The sequence below is a fragment of the Aphidius gifuensis genome, linkage group LG4 (assembly GCF_014905175.1).
Source record: "Aphidius gifuensis isolate YNYX2018 linkage group LG4, ASM1490517v1, whole genome shotgun sequence".
In the NCBI taxonomy this organism is placed as follows: Eukaryota; Metazoa; Arthropoda; class Insecta; order Hymenoptera; family Braconidae; genus Aphidius; species Aphidius gifuensis.
Window position 1 is genome coordinate 18,811,483 of NC_057791.1, and position 19,445 is coordinate 18,830,927.

The window sequence follows — 19,445 nt, forward strand, 5'->3', positions numbered from 1 at the left end:
AAGTTTGATCGAACTTAAAAATGTAAAATACCATCGACATTATTATTTATTTTTTTTTTCATATAATGACATAATTATTTAGTATACACTGCGGAAGGAAAAAATTGTCGAGTATAAAATGAGAATTGTATTTGAATCGATATTGATCTATATTGAAAAATATGTAAGTGTTCAGAATTTTTTTTTTATTTTTTCTACTGACAAATGATTGTGGTAATTGTTTAAATTGAAATATAGGAAATTCCATCGGGTTTAAAGACAATTGGTTTGAAAAGAAAAATAAATAAAATAAAGCGGAAAAACTTCTGAAAAAAAGCCATCAAAAAATATGAATTCTTTGGGAGAAAAATGTTCTGGGATCAAGAATAAAAGTTGGTCGCATAAAATACTTGATAAGTATCGAAATAGCTTGAAGAACATGCAGGAGGTCTTTAGAATAGTTCAAGAAATGAATTTTATAAAGATGGTAGAAGAGGTGGATCAAGGTACCTTATCATGAAATGACATACAACTTTCGTTGTGTATAAGTAGAGGATTTTTTTCGGCAAGAGCTGAAGGATCACTCAAGTTTGCGCAAAATCTTCGAGGTCATGAAGAGGATTGGAAGCCGGATTTGAACGAAAAAAAAACAGTGTAAAATATAAAACAAAATAAAAAGCAAGGACACTGTTTCTTTAGCATCAATAAACCACCAAACTGATTCAAAGAAATTTTATAAAATAAAACTGAAATCGAAAAGAAAAAAATAAATAAAAACAAGTATTTATAAAATAAAGATGAGAGTTGTTATATAGTTATCTCATATGATCTATTCAAACCGCACATTTGAATTATTATATATCATGAAGATTTCAAGTTTGAATGAACTGGCTCATGTTATGTCTACATTTATCATTTTGTTTATTTCTATTTTTTTCTGCAATTTCGTCTCAATTTCTACCAAGAGTTGATCAAACGAAAAACCGTTCAAAAATTATTTGAACCCAGTCGATATTTTTCCACCAAACTAAATATCAAAAAATCAAATCTTCAAGTATTCAAAAATTCAAAGAATTCCACTGACCCAACTCATCAGTCACCCTATATTTGATTAACACTCAAGAAAAATATCTTAAAAATCTTTTTCGACTTCCAAACATAAATGCTTTTATCATTGTTGTATTCCTATCTATTTTTTTTTTTGTATATATAATATAAAATATATATTATCTGTCATAGAATGCATCACAGATTATGATGGAAAAAAAAGCAAGAGGGTAAAGAAAGAAAAACATTACACTTTCGGAATTTTTGTAAGGGGGTTGAGCATAGGAAAAAAAAAAAAAAGATGAAAAAAGTGACTGACTAGAAAGAGGGAGAAGCAGAAGGGTATTAATATAGGAAGGGATGATATAAGTAGAGAAGTGAGGCGAGGTAAAGGCAGCCATGATATCAGTCTTGCTTGCGCCGACAGTTCGTCATTTGTCACTGTCATAGCCATTAATAACTCCAGTGTTCGCTGTCACTGTGGATAATACGAGACTTTCCTACTCTATATATATATATATAAATATTTCTCTCTCTCCCTTGCCACCTCTGGACTCTCTTCCACTCTCTCTTTCTCTCTCTCTCTAGGGCAAACGTATGTATTGTCCATATGTATATGTACAGCTCCATCTCGGTGTACATGTATAGGGGTGGGATTCTCGTTCAATTCGGTTTAGTTAAGGGAGTTCCCATATATACGACGGATTGAAAAGACACATCGTTAAAGGCATGTCACTCACGCATTTTGATGCGACATGGCATCCCACAATTTTTTTATTTTTTCTCTCACTCAATCTCCATCTTGATTTCTTCGTGGTACATAATGCAGAAGTTCAATTTTTTTTTTAATAATTCGTTATTTTCAGACAAAGAAAGCTTTTTTAAATTTTTATAATCAGTTTTTTTTATTTTTTTAATTATGATGTTTTAATGGAGCTGAGAAATAAAAAATGTAAAATAAAAATTACATATGCATGAAGAAGAAATTAATTTAATTATTTTTTAAAATTGTTATTTTTAAATTTTTGATATAATATTTTTTTTGGTTGTTGAAATATTATGTATCGATATTTGACGCTGTGGAAATGGGAAAGTAAATATATAGATATATGAAAAAGTGGGATGAAATAGTTGTGGAGAATATGAGAGAAGGGGAGTCGGCCATTTGAAAAATGAAATAAATGTAAACGAAAATGGTTGAAAACTAAAATGCACTGATATGCTGTTGTAATATAAGATGATTAATAATTTGAGTAGGAATTCTGCGAATTTAAAATTAGATCAAGATTTGTCAATGATCTATAGATCATACAATAGATTATTTTTTTTATTTATGTTACAAAAAACGAACACACCGTTTCATTCGTCATAGTGGGATACCCTGTTTACGGTAATGCGGGATGTTCCATGCAGTGCGAAAAGAATCTGATGATCTTTGAAAATAAAAAAATAAAATAGACAATAAAGAAACGTTCATAAATCTTATCGAGGTCACACGTCAATTTCATGTTTTGTTGTCAAATGTCATTCAAAAGAAAAACATAATGGAAACACAATTATGCAACAAAATTCATGTTTATTTTTTAGAATAGGCTGTTTAATCTTGACTCTTCCATCTTGTTTAATGATCAACCGCATTAAATTTTGTTGATCATTTAGGTGTCCAAATAAGAATTCATTAGTCAACTGAATTGCATTTATTTTTTCCATTAAATTCTTTCGATGCTTGGTTTTTAATTTTATACAAAAAATTAATTGGTAAAAATTATAATTTAAAAAATATTTTAGTCTCGAGTGTCCAAATAGAACGATCATATCGAACTTGACTATGAAAAAATAACTAAACAAAAATAAAAAATACCGAATTAAAAAAGTAAGAAAATATATTCAAGTCGGATGAAAGATAACGTCCAAGAAATTGTTGTAGTTCGTTGTGGCAGATATCCATCAAGTTGATGACTTTATTTCTCAACAAGGCTCTATGAAATATACATACGCATGTAAATACCAAAACTTTCGAGGCATAACATTAATAGGATTATGCAAGAAAAACCCCAAAATATATGTAAAAGATCGACAACGATATTTTCTTCATTTTGAATATATCTCTAAAGATCCCGCGATCTATCAACTGTCAGTCGATGGTTGCGTTTTTTTTACTCTTATTTTTAAATTTATTGAAATTTGACTTTAAGAAATTGTATATATGATAGACAACCCAGCTGCTCTTCTTATTTCCAGTTCTTATACAGTCTTCTAGCCTCATTCTACCCCGGGGGTCGAATTCTCATTCTAAAATCAAACATGTCCCCGTATATATAGCTCAAAGTTACCTAGCCGAGTTGAGAAAGAATCAATTCTATTGATTGAAAAAGAAGAAAAAAAAAAAAAAGGTAAAGCATTTATTTCTGAAAACACAACCAGGAAAGAGACGCATATCGCCATTTTTCAAATGTCACTCAAAATCTCGGTCTTACAAATACGTTTTGTTACACAATGACTATTATATAAAAAAAAAAAATTTCTAGAAGGATTATAAACCAGCCAGTGCCCTCAAATAAATTACCCATAAACCCTACACAAAAAATAATCAACAAAAATTGAATTAATTTGAGCTTTAATATATTTGTGAGTTTTTAATTATCAAAAATCCATATATGTAAATTTACAAATGTCAGAAAATGGAGAGACAATACAGAAAATAATAATAACGCAACAAATATGAGAGAAAGAGAGAGAGAGAGAGATTTTGTGATATGAAAAATAAATGTTAAATTCATTGAATATTTAAAAGCATGGAATGCGCAATATATTTACATAGCCAATGATCAGTATAAGATATTGAACAAGAGTGGTGAATAATCATACAGAGAAATGTATACAGAGAAACAGAGTTAGTTGTTTGCATGTGTGTATATTCAGCGAGTAAAGTTGGTATAGAGCGAGTAGAGATTGAACTAGGGAGACATGCGTGTGGTAACGAGCTGCGGCAATTAATATCACTGGGTTTCCACAATGCGCTTGCAAATGAATAAAGGTCTTTGTGACGTATGATTGCGTTACCGAGTGAATAGTTGAGTTATGGCGGTTGGCAAAGAGAGAGGGGTACGTTTGCCCGCGTATTTGGTGGTAGTGCCCTTTGTTGTATACTTTTCCCCAGCGTAACAACGTTGCTGCTGCTGCTCTCCCAAACCAGAGGTATATATATTCGAAATTATATTATACAGAAACTACCAAACTCTCTCTCTCTCTCTATCTTTTTCTCTGTTATCTGTAACACACAAATAGAAACACAAACACACACATCTTCTATCTCTTGTACACTTTCTCATTGTACCCTTTTTTTTAATTTTATCTTTCTCCCTTTCACACATTTGGAATTGCTGTCCGTTAACATCCTCATTGTGGTCTCTTGTTTTCCATGGACATGAGTATTTGTTTAGTTGATATTATCATTACTAAAATTTGTCACTGACTATGCCTACACACAACTTTAAATTTCAATTTCTATTTAGCTTTCTATAATATTAATTTTAATTAAGTCATTAAGTTAATAATAATTAGATTGTTTTTTTATTTTTTTTTTTGTTGATTATTTAAATTAGCTAAAAATAAAACTTGTATTGTTTTTTTGTGTTAAATTTCATAAATCATTTTGTGCAATATAAATAAAGGGACATTCATCCGGTATACCAGTAAAGATTCATGAGTTATAAATTTTGAAATTTATAAAGAAATAAAAAAGGGCAGGTATGCCACAGCAGCATCACCTGTGACTCAACAATAAACTCTGTTAAACAATATAAACATAGTATATAGTTTACTAATAACATTTGTATACATAAATTTGTATATGTATATGAGTACAATGTTAATATATATATCTACAGTGGTGTGCATCGAATTGAAATGAATTTATTACATCAAGCGAGATTGTACACTTGTGTATTTGTTGACATGACATTTATATTTATACTATATATTAATATGTATAGGTTTATATTGTTATACATGTTTGTGGATGTTGAATTTTGTAAAATTTATTTATTATTAAAATACAATTTTTATATTTGAATTCAACGAAATGAGATGAGAATTTCGAAAGTTGGATGACCGAATGAAGAGCCAACACAGATATACAAATTATTTAACTCAAGATAAATGAACATCGTGTGGCGCAATAATTTAAAATCTTAGTAGCGGCTGTTGAGTTGTCTTGAGACTGAAGTTTTAATGTAAATTTAAGATAGCAACATAAACTAATCAACAATAATATACATTTGTTTGATAATTGTAATTCAAATATAAATATAAAATCAAACAAATATCATTTATCATTGTCTTGATCTTTGGAAGTTAAAAAATTGCTTAACTTAAATTATACCAAAGTCATTATATTGGTGTGGACGAGAATAAACTCATTTCTTTAATCAAAAAAAAATAAAAAATAAATAACGAGTTAACAATCTTTCACGCAGTCATAATGATCAGGAAAAAAAATATATACAAAAAGCTTTTTTTTAAAAAACCAGTAGGTAGCTAAATGAATAAATAATTCGAATAGCATGTTTGAAAATTATGGTATAGAAATATAATGCGAGTGTGAGAGGCACTCGCGACAATGAATAATATTGCGTGGGCTCTTATAATTTTCTTTTTTTTTTTTTTCGTAAAGAAATGAGTAGATGAAAAAAAAAAAAAAACAAAAAAGCCGCGAATATATACAGTGAAAGCATAGTTCTACATAGCGTTTTGTGTATGAAGCTGGTTGCAGCAGTGGGTGCAGGGGGTGAGGGTTAAAAAAAAAAAATAAATAAAAGGAAAAAAAAAAAAAATATACAAGAAGAAAATGTTGAGGGTGCGGCGTGCACAAGGAGTAGCACCGATCCATCAGCGTCTCTCTACCCTCGCCTTCCGGCACTCTCATTTTTCTCTACGGTCCGCGCTCCATCATTCCGCGTCGCATCCGCCCTCTTTTATCCCCTTATTTGCGGATATATATATATATATACATGTACCTTTTTCTAGTCCGACCTCTAGCTACCCCATCATCCCCCTCTTACACTTTTCCGTCTCTTCGTTTTTCGACCTCGTTCACTTTCCTTTTCTTTTATTTTTTTCTTTTTATTTTCAGTAATGTAACCTATTCGTGATTTCACCCTAACGATCTCCATCGTCTATATATAGATGCTATATAATCTCAACCACCGAACCAACTTTTTCTTCCAAGTTTCATTTTGATAAATTGTTTTAGGTTTTTTAAAAAAATTCAATTGACATTGTTGTTTTTGAAATTTTTCCTCAATCTTCAATGAAATAATAATTTTACATCCCCTAATACAACTATGCATATTAAATTTTTTTTTCAAAATCATTTTTAATAAATGAGACAGAAAAAAAAATATCTAACGATTGCTATTTTAGTCAATCGTTTATAACTCAATCAATTTTAAAAAATTCAAGGCTATTTGAAAATTGCTGGATTGAGATTTCAATAACACAACTTGTGAATAAATTATTGGCTTTGAACAGTGATTGACTAAAGTTTCTACCTTAAAAATTACATTTCTCATAAATTCATGTATTTAATTTTCATTGAAATTAAATTATTACAATGTAGATCAAGTTTATTGTAATGAACGACGTAATGATAGAACAATTTTTATCGTATAATAAATGTAAAACGAAATATCTTGATGAGATATAAGATGATATAAAGTAAATTGGCTCAACAAGTAATTTTTCAGGGGTTGAAAGAAATAAAGAAAATAAAAAAAAGACAAAATATCCATCTTTAAAAACAGCTTACTACATAATAAATTTTGTAAAATTATTTTTAATGAAAATCAATTGTTAAAAAGTGTGTGGGGGATTATACAATATGTGCAGTTGAATTGTACTATATGCAGATGAATGATAGAATAAAGTACGTGCCACTGGCAGTTTATCGTAGCTGCTAATAGCCGAGGTGATGGGATAACGAGATGGGATGACCCAAACATGGCTAGGGAGAATAAAAAGGGGGTGAGTGCAAACGATAATGATGGAGATGGTGATGATGATTACGGCTGACGAAGAATTTCTTAAAGTCGGCCATGTTTTGTTGCTTGAATTGCCACGTCATTTCATATTTTTTTTTTTAAATTTATTTACAACAAAACACCATCTCAAAAAACTGTTATTATTTCTAAATGTACTTTATGATTATCTTTATAGCATCAGCTCACTTTGAGTGCAATAAGTTTGCTATTAATTTAAATCGTAAAAGAAAAAAAAAATATTGAAAATATATACACTTACATGACTTATTTGACGATCAAATTTTATTTCAAATTCAATGAATGAAATGAACATACGAAGACAACCCGCTGTCAAAGTAATAATGCAGCTTTATATTTTATTTATTCATTAGTTTTTTTCAATAAAAAAAAAGAGAAAAAAAATAAAAATAAATAAGAAGTTGTATCTTTTTCGTGTCCTCTGATTGCCGGCATACATCAAGAAGAATAATGTGGAAACCAAGAAGAAAAAATCGCATGTGGTAGAGAGGCAGAAAAAATATAAAAATAATAATAAAAAAAAAGTACCAAAAGATTTCTTGTCTTTCTTTGAAATTGTGGTGCATGCAGGAAATATACTTCATTTCATAAAGTGGACTCGCGCGCGGTCTTTTTCGTTGCCTCCAGTATGCGGTCAAAAGTCACTGCAGTAGCGACGAGCTAAGACAGATGGCATTCGTTGTCATGAATATATACATATACACTATATTTGTTTGTGGCCAGATGAATGTAACAACTCAAGTCCATGTTGTTTTGATGATAAATAAAAAAAAAATAACTCGTATTTTATCTGATATTTCTGAACGATATTGTTATTCAAAAAATGATCCATTATTTTTGTAACTCAAAAATAATTAGATACACAATCTTGGGTCAGCTTTTGACATGGCTATTGATGAGTCAATTTATCCATGTTTAGGAAAACACTCGTCGCGCACCAACCATAATATGGGAAAATTAAAAAACCATGCGGGAATATTTATTACAAAGCTGTACTAAAATTGATAGACAATGTCAAAGTTTCTAGTAAAAATAATTAAATTTTTTAGTATGAATTTCAATTTTTAATTTATTAAATTAGCTAAGGAAAATTTTTGTGGTAACATAAGTGGTATTTTTGGACAGATGTTGGTGTTCTAAAAAGACGGAATATATATGTATACGAAGCAACTTACAACGAAGGTTTTTTGTGGGTGAATAGATTCAGATGTATAAAAATTAGATGACGAAGTATTGGTAAGAACAGTAATGGTGAAAGAAAGAGAGAAAATGTGAGGAGCACTGATAAATACGTTGCCATTTCTCTTTGCGATCCCTGGAGAGCACAAACACAGGGCGGCTCCCGTTTTCTAACCATGGAAGAACGAATATAGCAGCATGAACCAGTGATTTTTTTCATACCCATCTATTCACGTATCTTATTTTTGTCGCTATTCTTTTATTTTCAATTTTTCACAGTTAATCATAGTTCTCACATCAGTCTTTTGAAAAGTCAGATATCTAATGATCTGTGTACAAAAAAAAAAGATAGATAAAATAAGAGTTACTATGTTCAAATTGTTTGATCAATTGGTACTTTTATCAAATTTTTCTACCCAAGCAATCAAAACATTAAGAATTATTATTAAGAATAACAAAAATACAATTGACTATATTTTTAATAATTCTTTTACTCATCCAAAGACTAACCTTAATTGCAAATCTTGCAAATCTTGAAAGTACTCTACATAGTACTTCTCTTGGTGTCATATTGCAGCATGTTTCATCAGTATAACCGACCGATTATCACCTTCTTCCCATGAGTATGATAAGCTCGTAGTATTATTTGAATTTTACATTTCTCGTAGATTTCTGATGAGCTCGTTTTCCAGTATATATATAAATGTATAAATTACAACGAATGAAAATGATCGAGCGATCGTTTCTACAATTCTTTGTCATTATATATTCTTGTACCCTTGTGAATTGTACAAGCTATACCATTCTCTCTCGAAATTTTAACATCCCAAGGGTCACTCAAATTCATTCACTGACAAATACCCTGAACTCTCGTGAATTATGCATTGAAAATTACTGCACTGCTTTTAAAAATACTAAGAGAATATTGTTATATATAAATATCACACCCAGTTGGTAGTTAAGCTTGCAGTTTCAGCTATTGTCCACCAGATTATGACAGACTTTGCTGCTCATCAAAATGAAATTTAATTAAATATTTTATTATATTAAATTATTTTTTATACACAAAATTAAAACGCGATATTATTTTTTACTTAACAAGTAAACAACTGACAATATTAAATATATATTTTTGTCGTATTACAATTTGTTCATCATTTTATTTGTCAATGTTTAAAAAATGATCGACATTTTGATTAACAATTACTTCAGCTATTCGTGGCAATTAATTTTCTGCAATGATTTATACTTATTGACAAACTTTTGTTGCATGCAAGGAATCAGTGTGAATCAGTTACCATCCACCACTGATTGATAACTAGTAAATTCGTTTTTACCGTCTACACACTTGGGGCTTGAGTTTACAACAGTTTCAAACAACTCTCGACAGATGTCTGCAAGCTCGAAAAACAATTTCTCCCTTGCAGAATATTTCCTCATACCGATAGAAGTATTAGGTCTATTACTAGACCAATGCTTTTATATTTTTCAAAACAAAATACTAATTATTTAATACCGATTATTTATCAATTGAAAAAAATTTCTCGCAGTTATTTTTTCCTTCCAAATATCACACAGTATCAAATAGCTTTTTGCCAAGACTCAATAAATTTTTCTCATATTTTTTTTAACAGTTTCCATAACCTCCCTTAAATTTAAAACATACTAAGACGTGATTCGCCAGCTAATCATGGACTTGTACATATTTTATTACGTCAATGTTTTAAATATCATTAAATTTAAATTCCATGACGTTCAATCTAAGCACATTATACATTTTTTTGTTCTGTTATATCGTATAATGTAGCAGTCTAGAGTGTGTGATCTACAAAGGCGAATATACTTGAGGAAGAATTGCTAGAATTATATGGGGCGAATCGTATAAGCATAAAATCTCTGGCACATTTCCCTCCGGCTGTCTTCCGTTCGTCGAATTACTTATTTTTGCTTGTTTTTTAAGGTTTTTTTTTGGTTTTGTGACTGTCAAAAATGAGGTCTCTTCCATATAACGCCACGCGCAGTTTGCAACCACACCTTGCAGCCATTATTTGTTGCTTCCGTTCAACAACTATTTCTATTTTATATATGTATTTATTATGTATGTATAATGTCTTTAATATATGTATCACAAAACAAATTCTTAAAGTTCAAAAGAGCCGATCTCTCAATGAGCTAGCTTTTATTTATTTCTACATTGATATTTTGAAAGTTCATTAAATAACATGGAATAAAAATAAAGAATATTCTTATTGAATAATTTATTAAATGTGCTTTGAAAATTCTGGGTAATTTGATAAACTTGACAATTAAAAATAAAATAAACTGATAGTACAAATAATAAAAAAAAAGGAAACAATGTTCTCATCAGTGATTATGTTATAAATTTAATTACCTAATTGACACTTTATGTCAATGATTAATTTTTTTATCAAAGATAAAACTAAAGTGCAGCTAGTTATGTTTATCGACATGTAATTTTTATTGTCTCTTTTTTTTTTCATTCAATATACAAACTCACTGCTGTCATAAATTAGATGATAAATATTTCGTGTTTTTTTTTTTCATGTTTTGTTCTCATTCATGCATTGTTTATTTATTTGTTGAAAGAAAAAATATACACACTCATTTTCTTGTTGTTTAAATGCAAGTAAATTCACGTCAATGACCGATTACTCGTATCAACTTCCTTCTGCCGAGCAAGTTTTTCTGATGACCTCAACTTCTTTGTATTTATCGAAAAAGATATAAACTTAATAAAATTTTCATAATTACATTGTTAAGTATTTTATTGTTTTTTTTTTAATAGAAGCTTGACAATGCAATTAAAATTATAATTTATTATCATTATTGACATACACAATGAAAATTAAAAAGTAATAAAATTTTATTAATTTAAAAATCACTTTTTATTGTATTTTAAAATTATTTAATAATTTTTTTTTAAAACAATGTATATTTTTAATTAACTAGATTATTTGTGAATAATAAAATTAATATTTTTTGATATTTATTTTATAAACTAAAATAGAAAATATAATTTATAATGTTTTTTCAAGATTTTTTTTTATAATGACCATTTGAATAGTACTAGTTCCAAATGACCAGAATTAAAATTAGCTGAGCTAAGAAAAAGATTTAATAAAATGACATATCTAGTTACATTCTATTTAAATGAAAAAAAAATAAAAAGATAAAAAATTTCTGATGAGTCGTATGAAGTAGAATAAATAAATAAATAATCATACGTAAATTTGAATTATCGGTGGTAATTTATCTTGACACGAAGTAACTATTTAGAGGGTGGAATTTCAAATGATATATATATTTTTTTTTTCATTTTTTTTTTTATATTTTTAAAACAGCTTACGTATACACTGTATTCATAAACGACAGGGTTGCACAGAATAAGAATACAAATAATCAAGAAAAATTGAAAAAATAAAAATTTAGAATTTATTTTTTTCATTACTATTAAACAATGTTTAAAATATTTTCAATATTTCTATTATTAATAAAATTTATTTTTATGAAAATGCATTATTTAAATAATTATTTATAAAAATTATTATTATTTTTTTTACACTAACCTTGTTTTTCTTTTACGTTTCCACACAGTTTGGCTGACATAGCGTTGACAGGTGTCACTGAAATTAATTAAATAGATAATTAAAAACATTTTCATATGTATATAATTAAAAATAAAAAAATATATTGTTAAATATTAATTGAATCGATTGTTAAAGAATTTATTGAAAATAAAATTAGGCAATGTTGTTTAATTTTTAACAAGTACTTCGAGTCAGGTATTGCTTCTTAATTAAGGCACTGTTTGTATTTTCACAATTGTAAAAGCATTTTAGTTATAACAATATAGTTAAACTGTTCCGTAACAAATTGTCTTGCAAAGATGAAGTCTAAACGTGTCGTGTGTTTTAAGTTTATGCATGATAAATGACTGAAGGATTATCTGTTGTTAAGACACGCTCGACCCAGGATATCTCAAAAGTACCGTAACTGTACCAGCAACCTTTTCGAAATTTTATTTTATCTACCTTTCTACCTACTTCTCGACAATAGATATATTTTATTTTTTTTCGAAATAAGTCTTCAAAAAAAAAAAAACATACATTCTCTGCCGACACAAACTATAGTTTTGTGGAAAATAATTTTCTTCCTAGATCCTTCGAAGAATTTTAGACGATGGAAAATGTTAGCAATAATAATGAGCACTGAAACTAGTATGGCCTTCAGAAAACAGCAGGTTTTTTTCGAAAATATATTAAAGTAAAATTGAGAACCACGTATTATGGAATTTTTCAAATAAAATTTCATTTAAAATATTTTTTCTTTTCTGTATAGATTAAATTATTTTTCATTTTCAAATTATTATTTGATGAATAAAATTTGTGTACTTGAATCTCCAACTAATGATTAAAATGATGTAATTGAAAATTCAATATTTTTTAATGAGCACATGAAATTTTTGGTATTTGAAAAAAATATATGATACAGACAAAAATTTTGTCGTCCTTGTATAGAGAAATTTTTTTGCAACCTTGTGTATTTTTCTGTATTCGTTATCGAGCGTCTGAACAAAAACATTCGTGCTTACCAATAACATCATTAATCACAGTCTCCATAAAGTCCAACTGTTCGTGTTGTAGGTATGTATTTGTATAGCCTAAGTTAAAACCTATTACCGTATCTCAGTCTATTCATAATGATTGCTTCAAAGTGCTTTGTCAAACATTAAAAAAATCCATCAATTAAATTATTTCATTTTCAATCAATTAATATACTAAATTAAATTATATCTCAATTAAATACAAATATCAATAATTAAGTAATATTATTTCTATTTTTTTTTTAAAAATAATAATAGGTTAAACAAAAAGAAAAAAAAAATGTATTACCTTATAATTTTGATTTATGAAAATAAATTTGATTTTTAAACTAATTTAATTATTTTATTTCGACTATTACGAGATGAGATGTATGTTTTATTTGTTTGGATTTGTAGACAGCTAGAACAGACTGATACAGCAATAAAATGCATATGGAGAGTAGTGGGCCACAAGGACTCAGCAGGCGATCTCTGTGGGTCACTCTTTGAATGGACATAAACTGGCGTATTTTCAATCAATGTTTAAAACATAATGATTTATTTAACAAATAAATATTAAAACATCAAAATTTATTTATATTTATTTATAATTTATAATATTAAATTTCCAATAAATTATCAAAATTTATTATTCAATTTAAATTTAGAAAATTATTATTTAAAAATAAATAATTTTATAATTTTAAATATTTCAATTACTCAATCATTTTTATTTTTAATAATTTAAATAAATGAATAATATAATGAATAATATTATATTTTATAATTAAATAAAAAAAAATAGTTTGATGGTTTAAGTTTAAAATTTTTGGTAAAATTGAAAAATAAAATAGAAAACTCTAGACAGGATTTTTGCTAAATACCGTAACTTTTTCGTCTCTCCACTAACCATTTTACTTAAAATTTAAACTGATATTTTCAAAAACCTTGGCAAAGCACCACTGTGTCGAAGTTTTTCCCTATTCTTTCTTTTTTCTTTATTTTTCTCTGCATGTAACCTTCAGCTCTATTGCCTTAAACATCAGTGTCGCGACACCCTAGCTCTAACTTTGTTAAAATATTTTTTTTTTTTTGCCCAAGCAATAATGCATTAACAGTGAAAGTTTTTGAAACCTTAGTTCAATTCTTCATTGGCATTGGCACGCGTACAATGTTCCCTTAGTTTGTCGTACCCATAATGCTCATCCAGACTCCCTCTCCCCCTTTTTTCCCCCCAACAAATGGACGAACGAGAAAAATCGGCACTAGAGTACACAAATCATCGTACCCTCCATTGTATCGGACATCGGGGGCACTGGAGTTTTCGTAGTTTCGTTTTGGTGCAGTCAACGGCATGTCATGATTTCACAAGTTTCTGGTAGTGTTTAGTGTTTAACAGTGATTTTTTGTTAGTTTCTAGGTTAGTGTAATGGAAAAAAAATAAACAGTTAAATTAATATAATAGTAAAAAAAAAACGTATGTCAAGTGTGTGTATTATAATATAAAAACTATGACAAGTTCAGCATATTATTATGGCAATGAGCCAGGTTATTATCAACATAATTCAGTGAGCAACCCAAGACCAATTGATGCATTTTATCCTCCACCTTATACATCATATTCATCATCACCTGAACAAAATAACAACAGTCAAGTATCACAATCAAATGTATCAGATGAAAGTATACCATCAACATCATCATCACCATCTTCATCATCATCAACAAGTTTATTAAAAGCATTGTTAACACAAAAAAAAGGTACTCGAAGTAATATTTATAAATATCCATCAAGTGAAAATTTAGTGAATAAAACACAGACAATTATTCCACAAATTCCATGTAATACATCACGTTATAGTTCATCATTATCTGATGATGATTCTACACCACGTGGTGTAATTGTTGATCCATACAATAAATGTCCACCAGTTACATCAGTTATACAAAGTACTGGTCATGCAAAATCATTTTCTAATTATCAAAATTTTTCTCATCAAGTAAAAGATGAACAATACTGTTCAACATCATTATCACCATTGGTAATTGATGAAAGTTCGAATTCTCAATATTCATCTTATGACATTGATAAAAATAAAAAAAATCATAGACAAGAAAAACATTATCAATGGAATTACAATGATGTTAATAAAACTAAAGAAGAACACGATGATTTTAAACAAAATGAAATGTCTAATTGCTCGTGGGACAATGGTGTACCAAAAGACAACAATGAAGATGTAGATGATGATGAAGACGACGGTGATGATGATGATGATGATGATGCCCAGTCAAAAATTCCATACTATGCTTGGATGAAAACAAACCATTCATCTGGTGAGTCATAATTATTATTTACACTTAGAAAAATCTATCAATAATTTATAAAAAAAAAAATTATTGATAAATTTAGTAGCAATTTTTTATTGAAATGAAAAATTTAAATAAATAAATAAATTGTAGGGGAAGGAAGTTGTACACCTTTTACCCCATATTTTTGAGCACGTGATAAACCACCCATTTTCGGCATTTCTCTCCCTCTACACATATGTACATTTATATGTCGAATTTGGGCTCTTCTCCCCCTGCGATTTATTTATTATATATGACTTTATATATTTATCACTTTATAAAAAAAAAAAATAAACATCATTTACGCCTGTATGACTTGAAAATTGAAATAAAAAAAAAATAATTCTTATGTTAGTTTCCCAGTATTATATTTATTATAAAAATTAAAATTACTTGCAAAATAATGATAATAATATTATGTATTTATTTTATTTTAGCTAATCATAGTCTTTATGGACAAAAACGAACACGACAAACATATTCACGTGCTCAAACATTGGAATTAGAAAAAGAATTTCATTCATCAAAATATTTACCACGTGATAAAAGAATTCAATTTGCAAATATATTGGGATTAACTGAGAGACAAGTAAAAATTTGGTTTCAAAATAGAAGAATGAAAGCTAAAAGAAGTGGTACATTTCCAGGATTGAACATGAGTTCAACAAGTGATGATATTAATAACGATGTATTGGACTTAGCATCACCAAATCAAAATTCAAGAGCACTTCAATCAAATCAGTTGTATCAGAACAATTGGCACTATCAAAATCAGTATCATCAACAACTATGGCAACAACAATTACAAAATCAGCATCAACTTCAACAGCAACAGCAACAGCAACAACAACAACAACAGCAACAACAGCCATATTATCATCAGCAATTCAATTCAACATATCAAAATTATCATCAACGTGAGCAAGGGCATTTGTATCAAGGCCAAGAGCATCTACAATCGCAGATACATGGGCCAGGCTATGGTCAGCTAAAGTTGGAACCCCAAGAACACTCATAAGGCGAAATAACAATAGTGTTTAAATTGAGGGTTGCATGGAAAGAAGGGAAATGAACAACACACAACAGAGCTTGCCTGCCGTGATCATAATGATTTATGAGAAATACAAAACCAAACAGTCCATGATGCTTTCATGAGTTACCGTTATACTGAGCATCTGACCATCAAATTTCTTTTTTTTTTTTTCTTTTTTTTGTCTTCGATTGAATTTAGCAAAGATTAATTAATTTTTTTTTTTTTTTTTCAGCTTTCTATAAGTAATGAAAATACCAACTGCTTTCTGAGATTTTTTTTTTTTTTTTTTTTTTTTTAATTATAATTTTTGTGAATTATTTAAATTAGTCAATGTTTGAGAAGACATTATTTTAGTTCTTTAAAATAATATTGAATTTTGCACAGTTGAATGGAAAATATATATGTAAATATTTGAAGAAAATTTTTACATTTATTTTGTTTAAAATAAATGTTAAAAATTAGAATTGAAAAAAAAAGTTTATTTTATAATTTTTTTAATGTTAATTGTTTATTAACAATTAAATAAAATTTTTTACTTGATTTGATATTCAGAAGAATTTATATTTTTTATTTTTCAACAGGGGGTTCATGTATTTTATAGAGAAAAATGTTCAAAAGTAATTATAATTTGAATTTTTGACAGTGAAAAAAAAGTAGTAGTAGTAGTAATTTTGTGATGCAGCTATATTTAATTTTAGAAACACAAAATGATTATAAAAATAGTTTACATACTGGAATTGCCTGATAGTATACGTATATTTTAAGAAAATAGAATAAATAATTTTTTTTTTTTTTTTTGTTTAATTTTAATTAACAATGTGAAAGCAAAACTCGTGTAATTTGTGGCAATCAAGTGAAAATTATAATAATACATTTTTTTTTTGATGATTATTTTTATAATGCCAAACATTTTAAGAAAAAAAAAAAAAAACTTAAATGTTTTTTAGAGACTTGGTTCAAATAGCAATTGGTATTGTCGATCTGACTTATTACCTCACTGATTTCTATATTTTTTTTATTTTTTTAAATAACAAAAAAATTAGTTCTTTGTAAGATTAAATAAGTGAAAATTAATTTTTAACTATACTGAATGCATTTGTATAAAAAAAAAAAAATTGATCAGCCGATTAAAAAAATATTCCCGTCGACAATTTAAATTTATAAAATTATATTTTTCAATTAACATACAGTAAAGTTTGATTTTCAGCTAATTCATAATTTAAAAAAAATTAAAACCACGTGGAATTTATTATTTTTTTTTTAATATACAATGACAGCTATTAATTTTGTAAAAATAATTTTTATTGAATAACACTCTTTGCAACATTGCTCTTCAATTTTTAAAATTATATTTTTGATATGCATCTAGTTAAAAAATTAATTTAAGTGAGAATACTAGTCCAATCGACGAAGAAGGAACAAAGATGAATGATTGCAAAGCTAGTATTTGTATGAATGAATGTAAGAATGTTATGTATTAATGTAATTAAGTATTGCAATAAATTACTTTTATTAATTACTGATTGACCAGTTAATTTTTTACCTCAAAAAAAAATATATATACCTTATTTTTTTTTCTTCCAACACAGTCATAAACTGATAAAACCAAATCCTAATTTTTATCTAGTAGAGATTTTTTTAAATTTATTATTAAAATAATTTTTTAAAATTCACAAATCTTGTGTTTGTCAAATTAATTAATAGATTTGGTGAATTGATATAAAAAAAAGTTTAAAATTTGAGGAAAAAAAAAACTATAATCTTCAACTGAAACAAGTATTATTAACAACACGAAGCATATTATCTATAAGTAATATATTAAATTTGAGTTCGTTCGGTTAGACTGACAAGTGGAGGTGAATGGTAAAACTGAAATAAAGTGAAGTAAAACCACAACGGTGTCACTTGAAGAGAAGTGGATCAAGAGACTGGGAAAGGTGTCTGAAAGAACGACAGTGACGGTCGATATTGGACTTGACAGACTTTCTCATATAGTACTAGACAATCCATCATTGTTGGCTCGTGAAGTACTATTGACTTTTTGTTTTTTTTTTTACCCTGTAAACACTTTTACTCTTTTTTTTTTTAAATTGAATATTTTACAAAATTTAGATATTTTTTTCTCATACATATTTGATTTTTTTTTTTTTTAAGATGCTATTATATTTTATTTTTTTATATTTATTTTATTTTTTTAAGAATCAAACTGTACATCTTAGAGTCAATTTAGCTGTCATAATTATTTTAATTTCCTGCATGAATTAATCAAACTAAATCAATCATAATTTTTTTTATAATATATTGATTCTAAACGGTATGTAAAATAGACAAAGTAAACACTCTATAAAAACTTAACAAAATTTAAATATTTATTTTTAAAATGTTCATACGTTGCCAAGTTGTTGAGGCAGTTACCTCGAGAGCCCTAATCATGGGTTCGAGTCCCATAGGAAATAACTTTACTCTTCATTTATGTACAGCAAAAAAAAATTGTTTTTCAACTTGATAGAATAATTTAAAACAATTGCATATGACTTGATTTTATTCGATCAAGTTTTTTCATATTAATATTCTTGTTCATATGAGACTTGAAAAAAAAAAAAAAACGATTAGCAATTGTAAGTGCTATTATTACACTTCATGGTCAGGAAACGAGGATAATAAGAAGCCTTAAGCGATAGACACGCCTTTTTTATTTTCTTTTATAATTTTTTAATATCCATAAGTGTGATCGCTTCATGTACTTTTTTTTCCCCTTTTTGGTTTAAAAATAAATTTAAATATATACAAGAGAGTGCTCACTTCCCATAGCGCATTGGCCGGAGCATTCATCCGGTAGACTGAAGTTGTGGGTTCGAATCTAACCATGTAACAATTTTTTTTGATTTTTTAAATATTAAATTGTAAATATATCCGTTCATTTTTTTTTTTTTTCAATGTTCTCATGGATTTTTCAGTTTATCGTCATGATTGTGAGGAAAAAATAAGGGCATTGGATAGAAAAAATTAGAACCTATAACACTGATAAAGAAATTGGAAAATACATGCATTCTATGTGATTTAAAAAAATAATGTGAGAACCACTTGATTCTCATTCTTATTGCATTAGGGGATCCAAAACGTAGACATTAAATTCGACACACATTAAATCCTGCGCAAGGTTGAGATTATTCCTTGATAATTGCTTGAATGG

The 19,445-nt window shown here is 27.8% G+C and overlaps 1 protein-coding gene across 1 annotated transcript; it reads left to right on the plus strand.

The window, feature by feature from the left end:
- The first annotated feature begins 14,378 nt into the window (after positions 1 to 14,378).
- On the plus strand, positions 14,379 to 16,237 carry LOC122854017 (homeobox protein lin-39-like). The gene is made up of 5 exons (XM_044154430.1): positions 14,379 to 14,550; positions 14,674 to 15,107; positions 15,159 to 15,204; positions 15,657 to 15,848; positions 16,017 to 16,237. Exons 1-5 carry the CDS (start codon positions 14,379 to 14,381, stop codon positions 16,235 to 16,237), a joined length of 1,065 nt encoding a protein of 354 aa, XP_044010365.1.
- Positions 16,238 to 19,445: the final 3,208 nt, after the last annotated feature.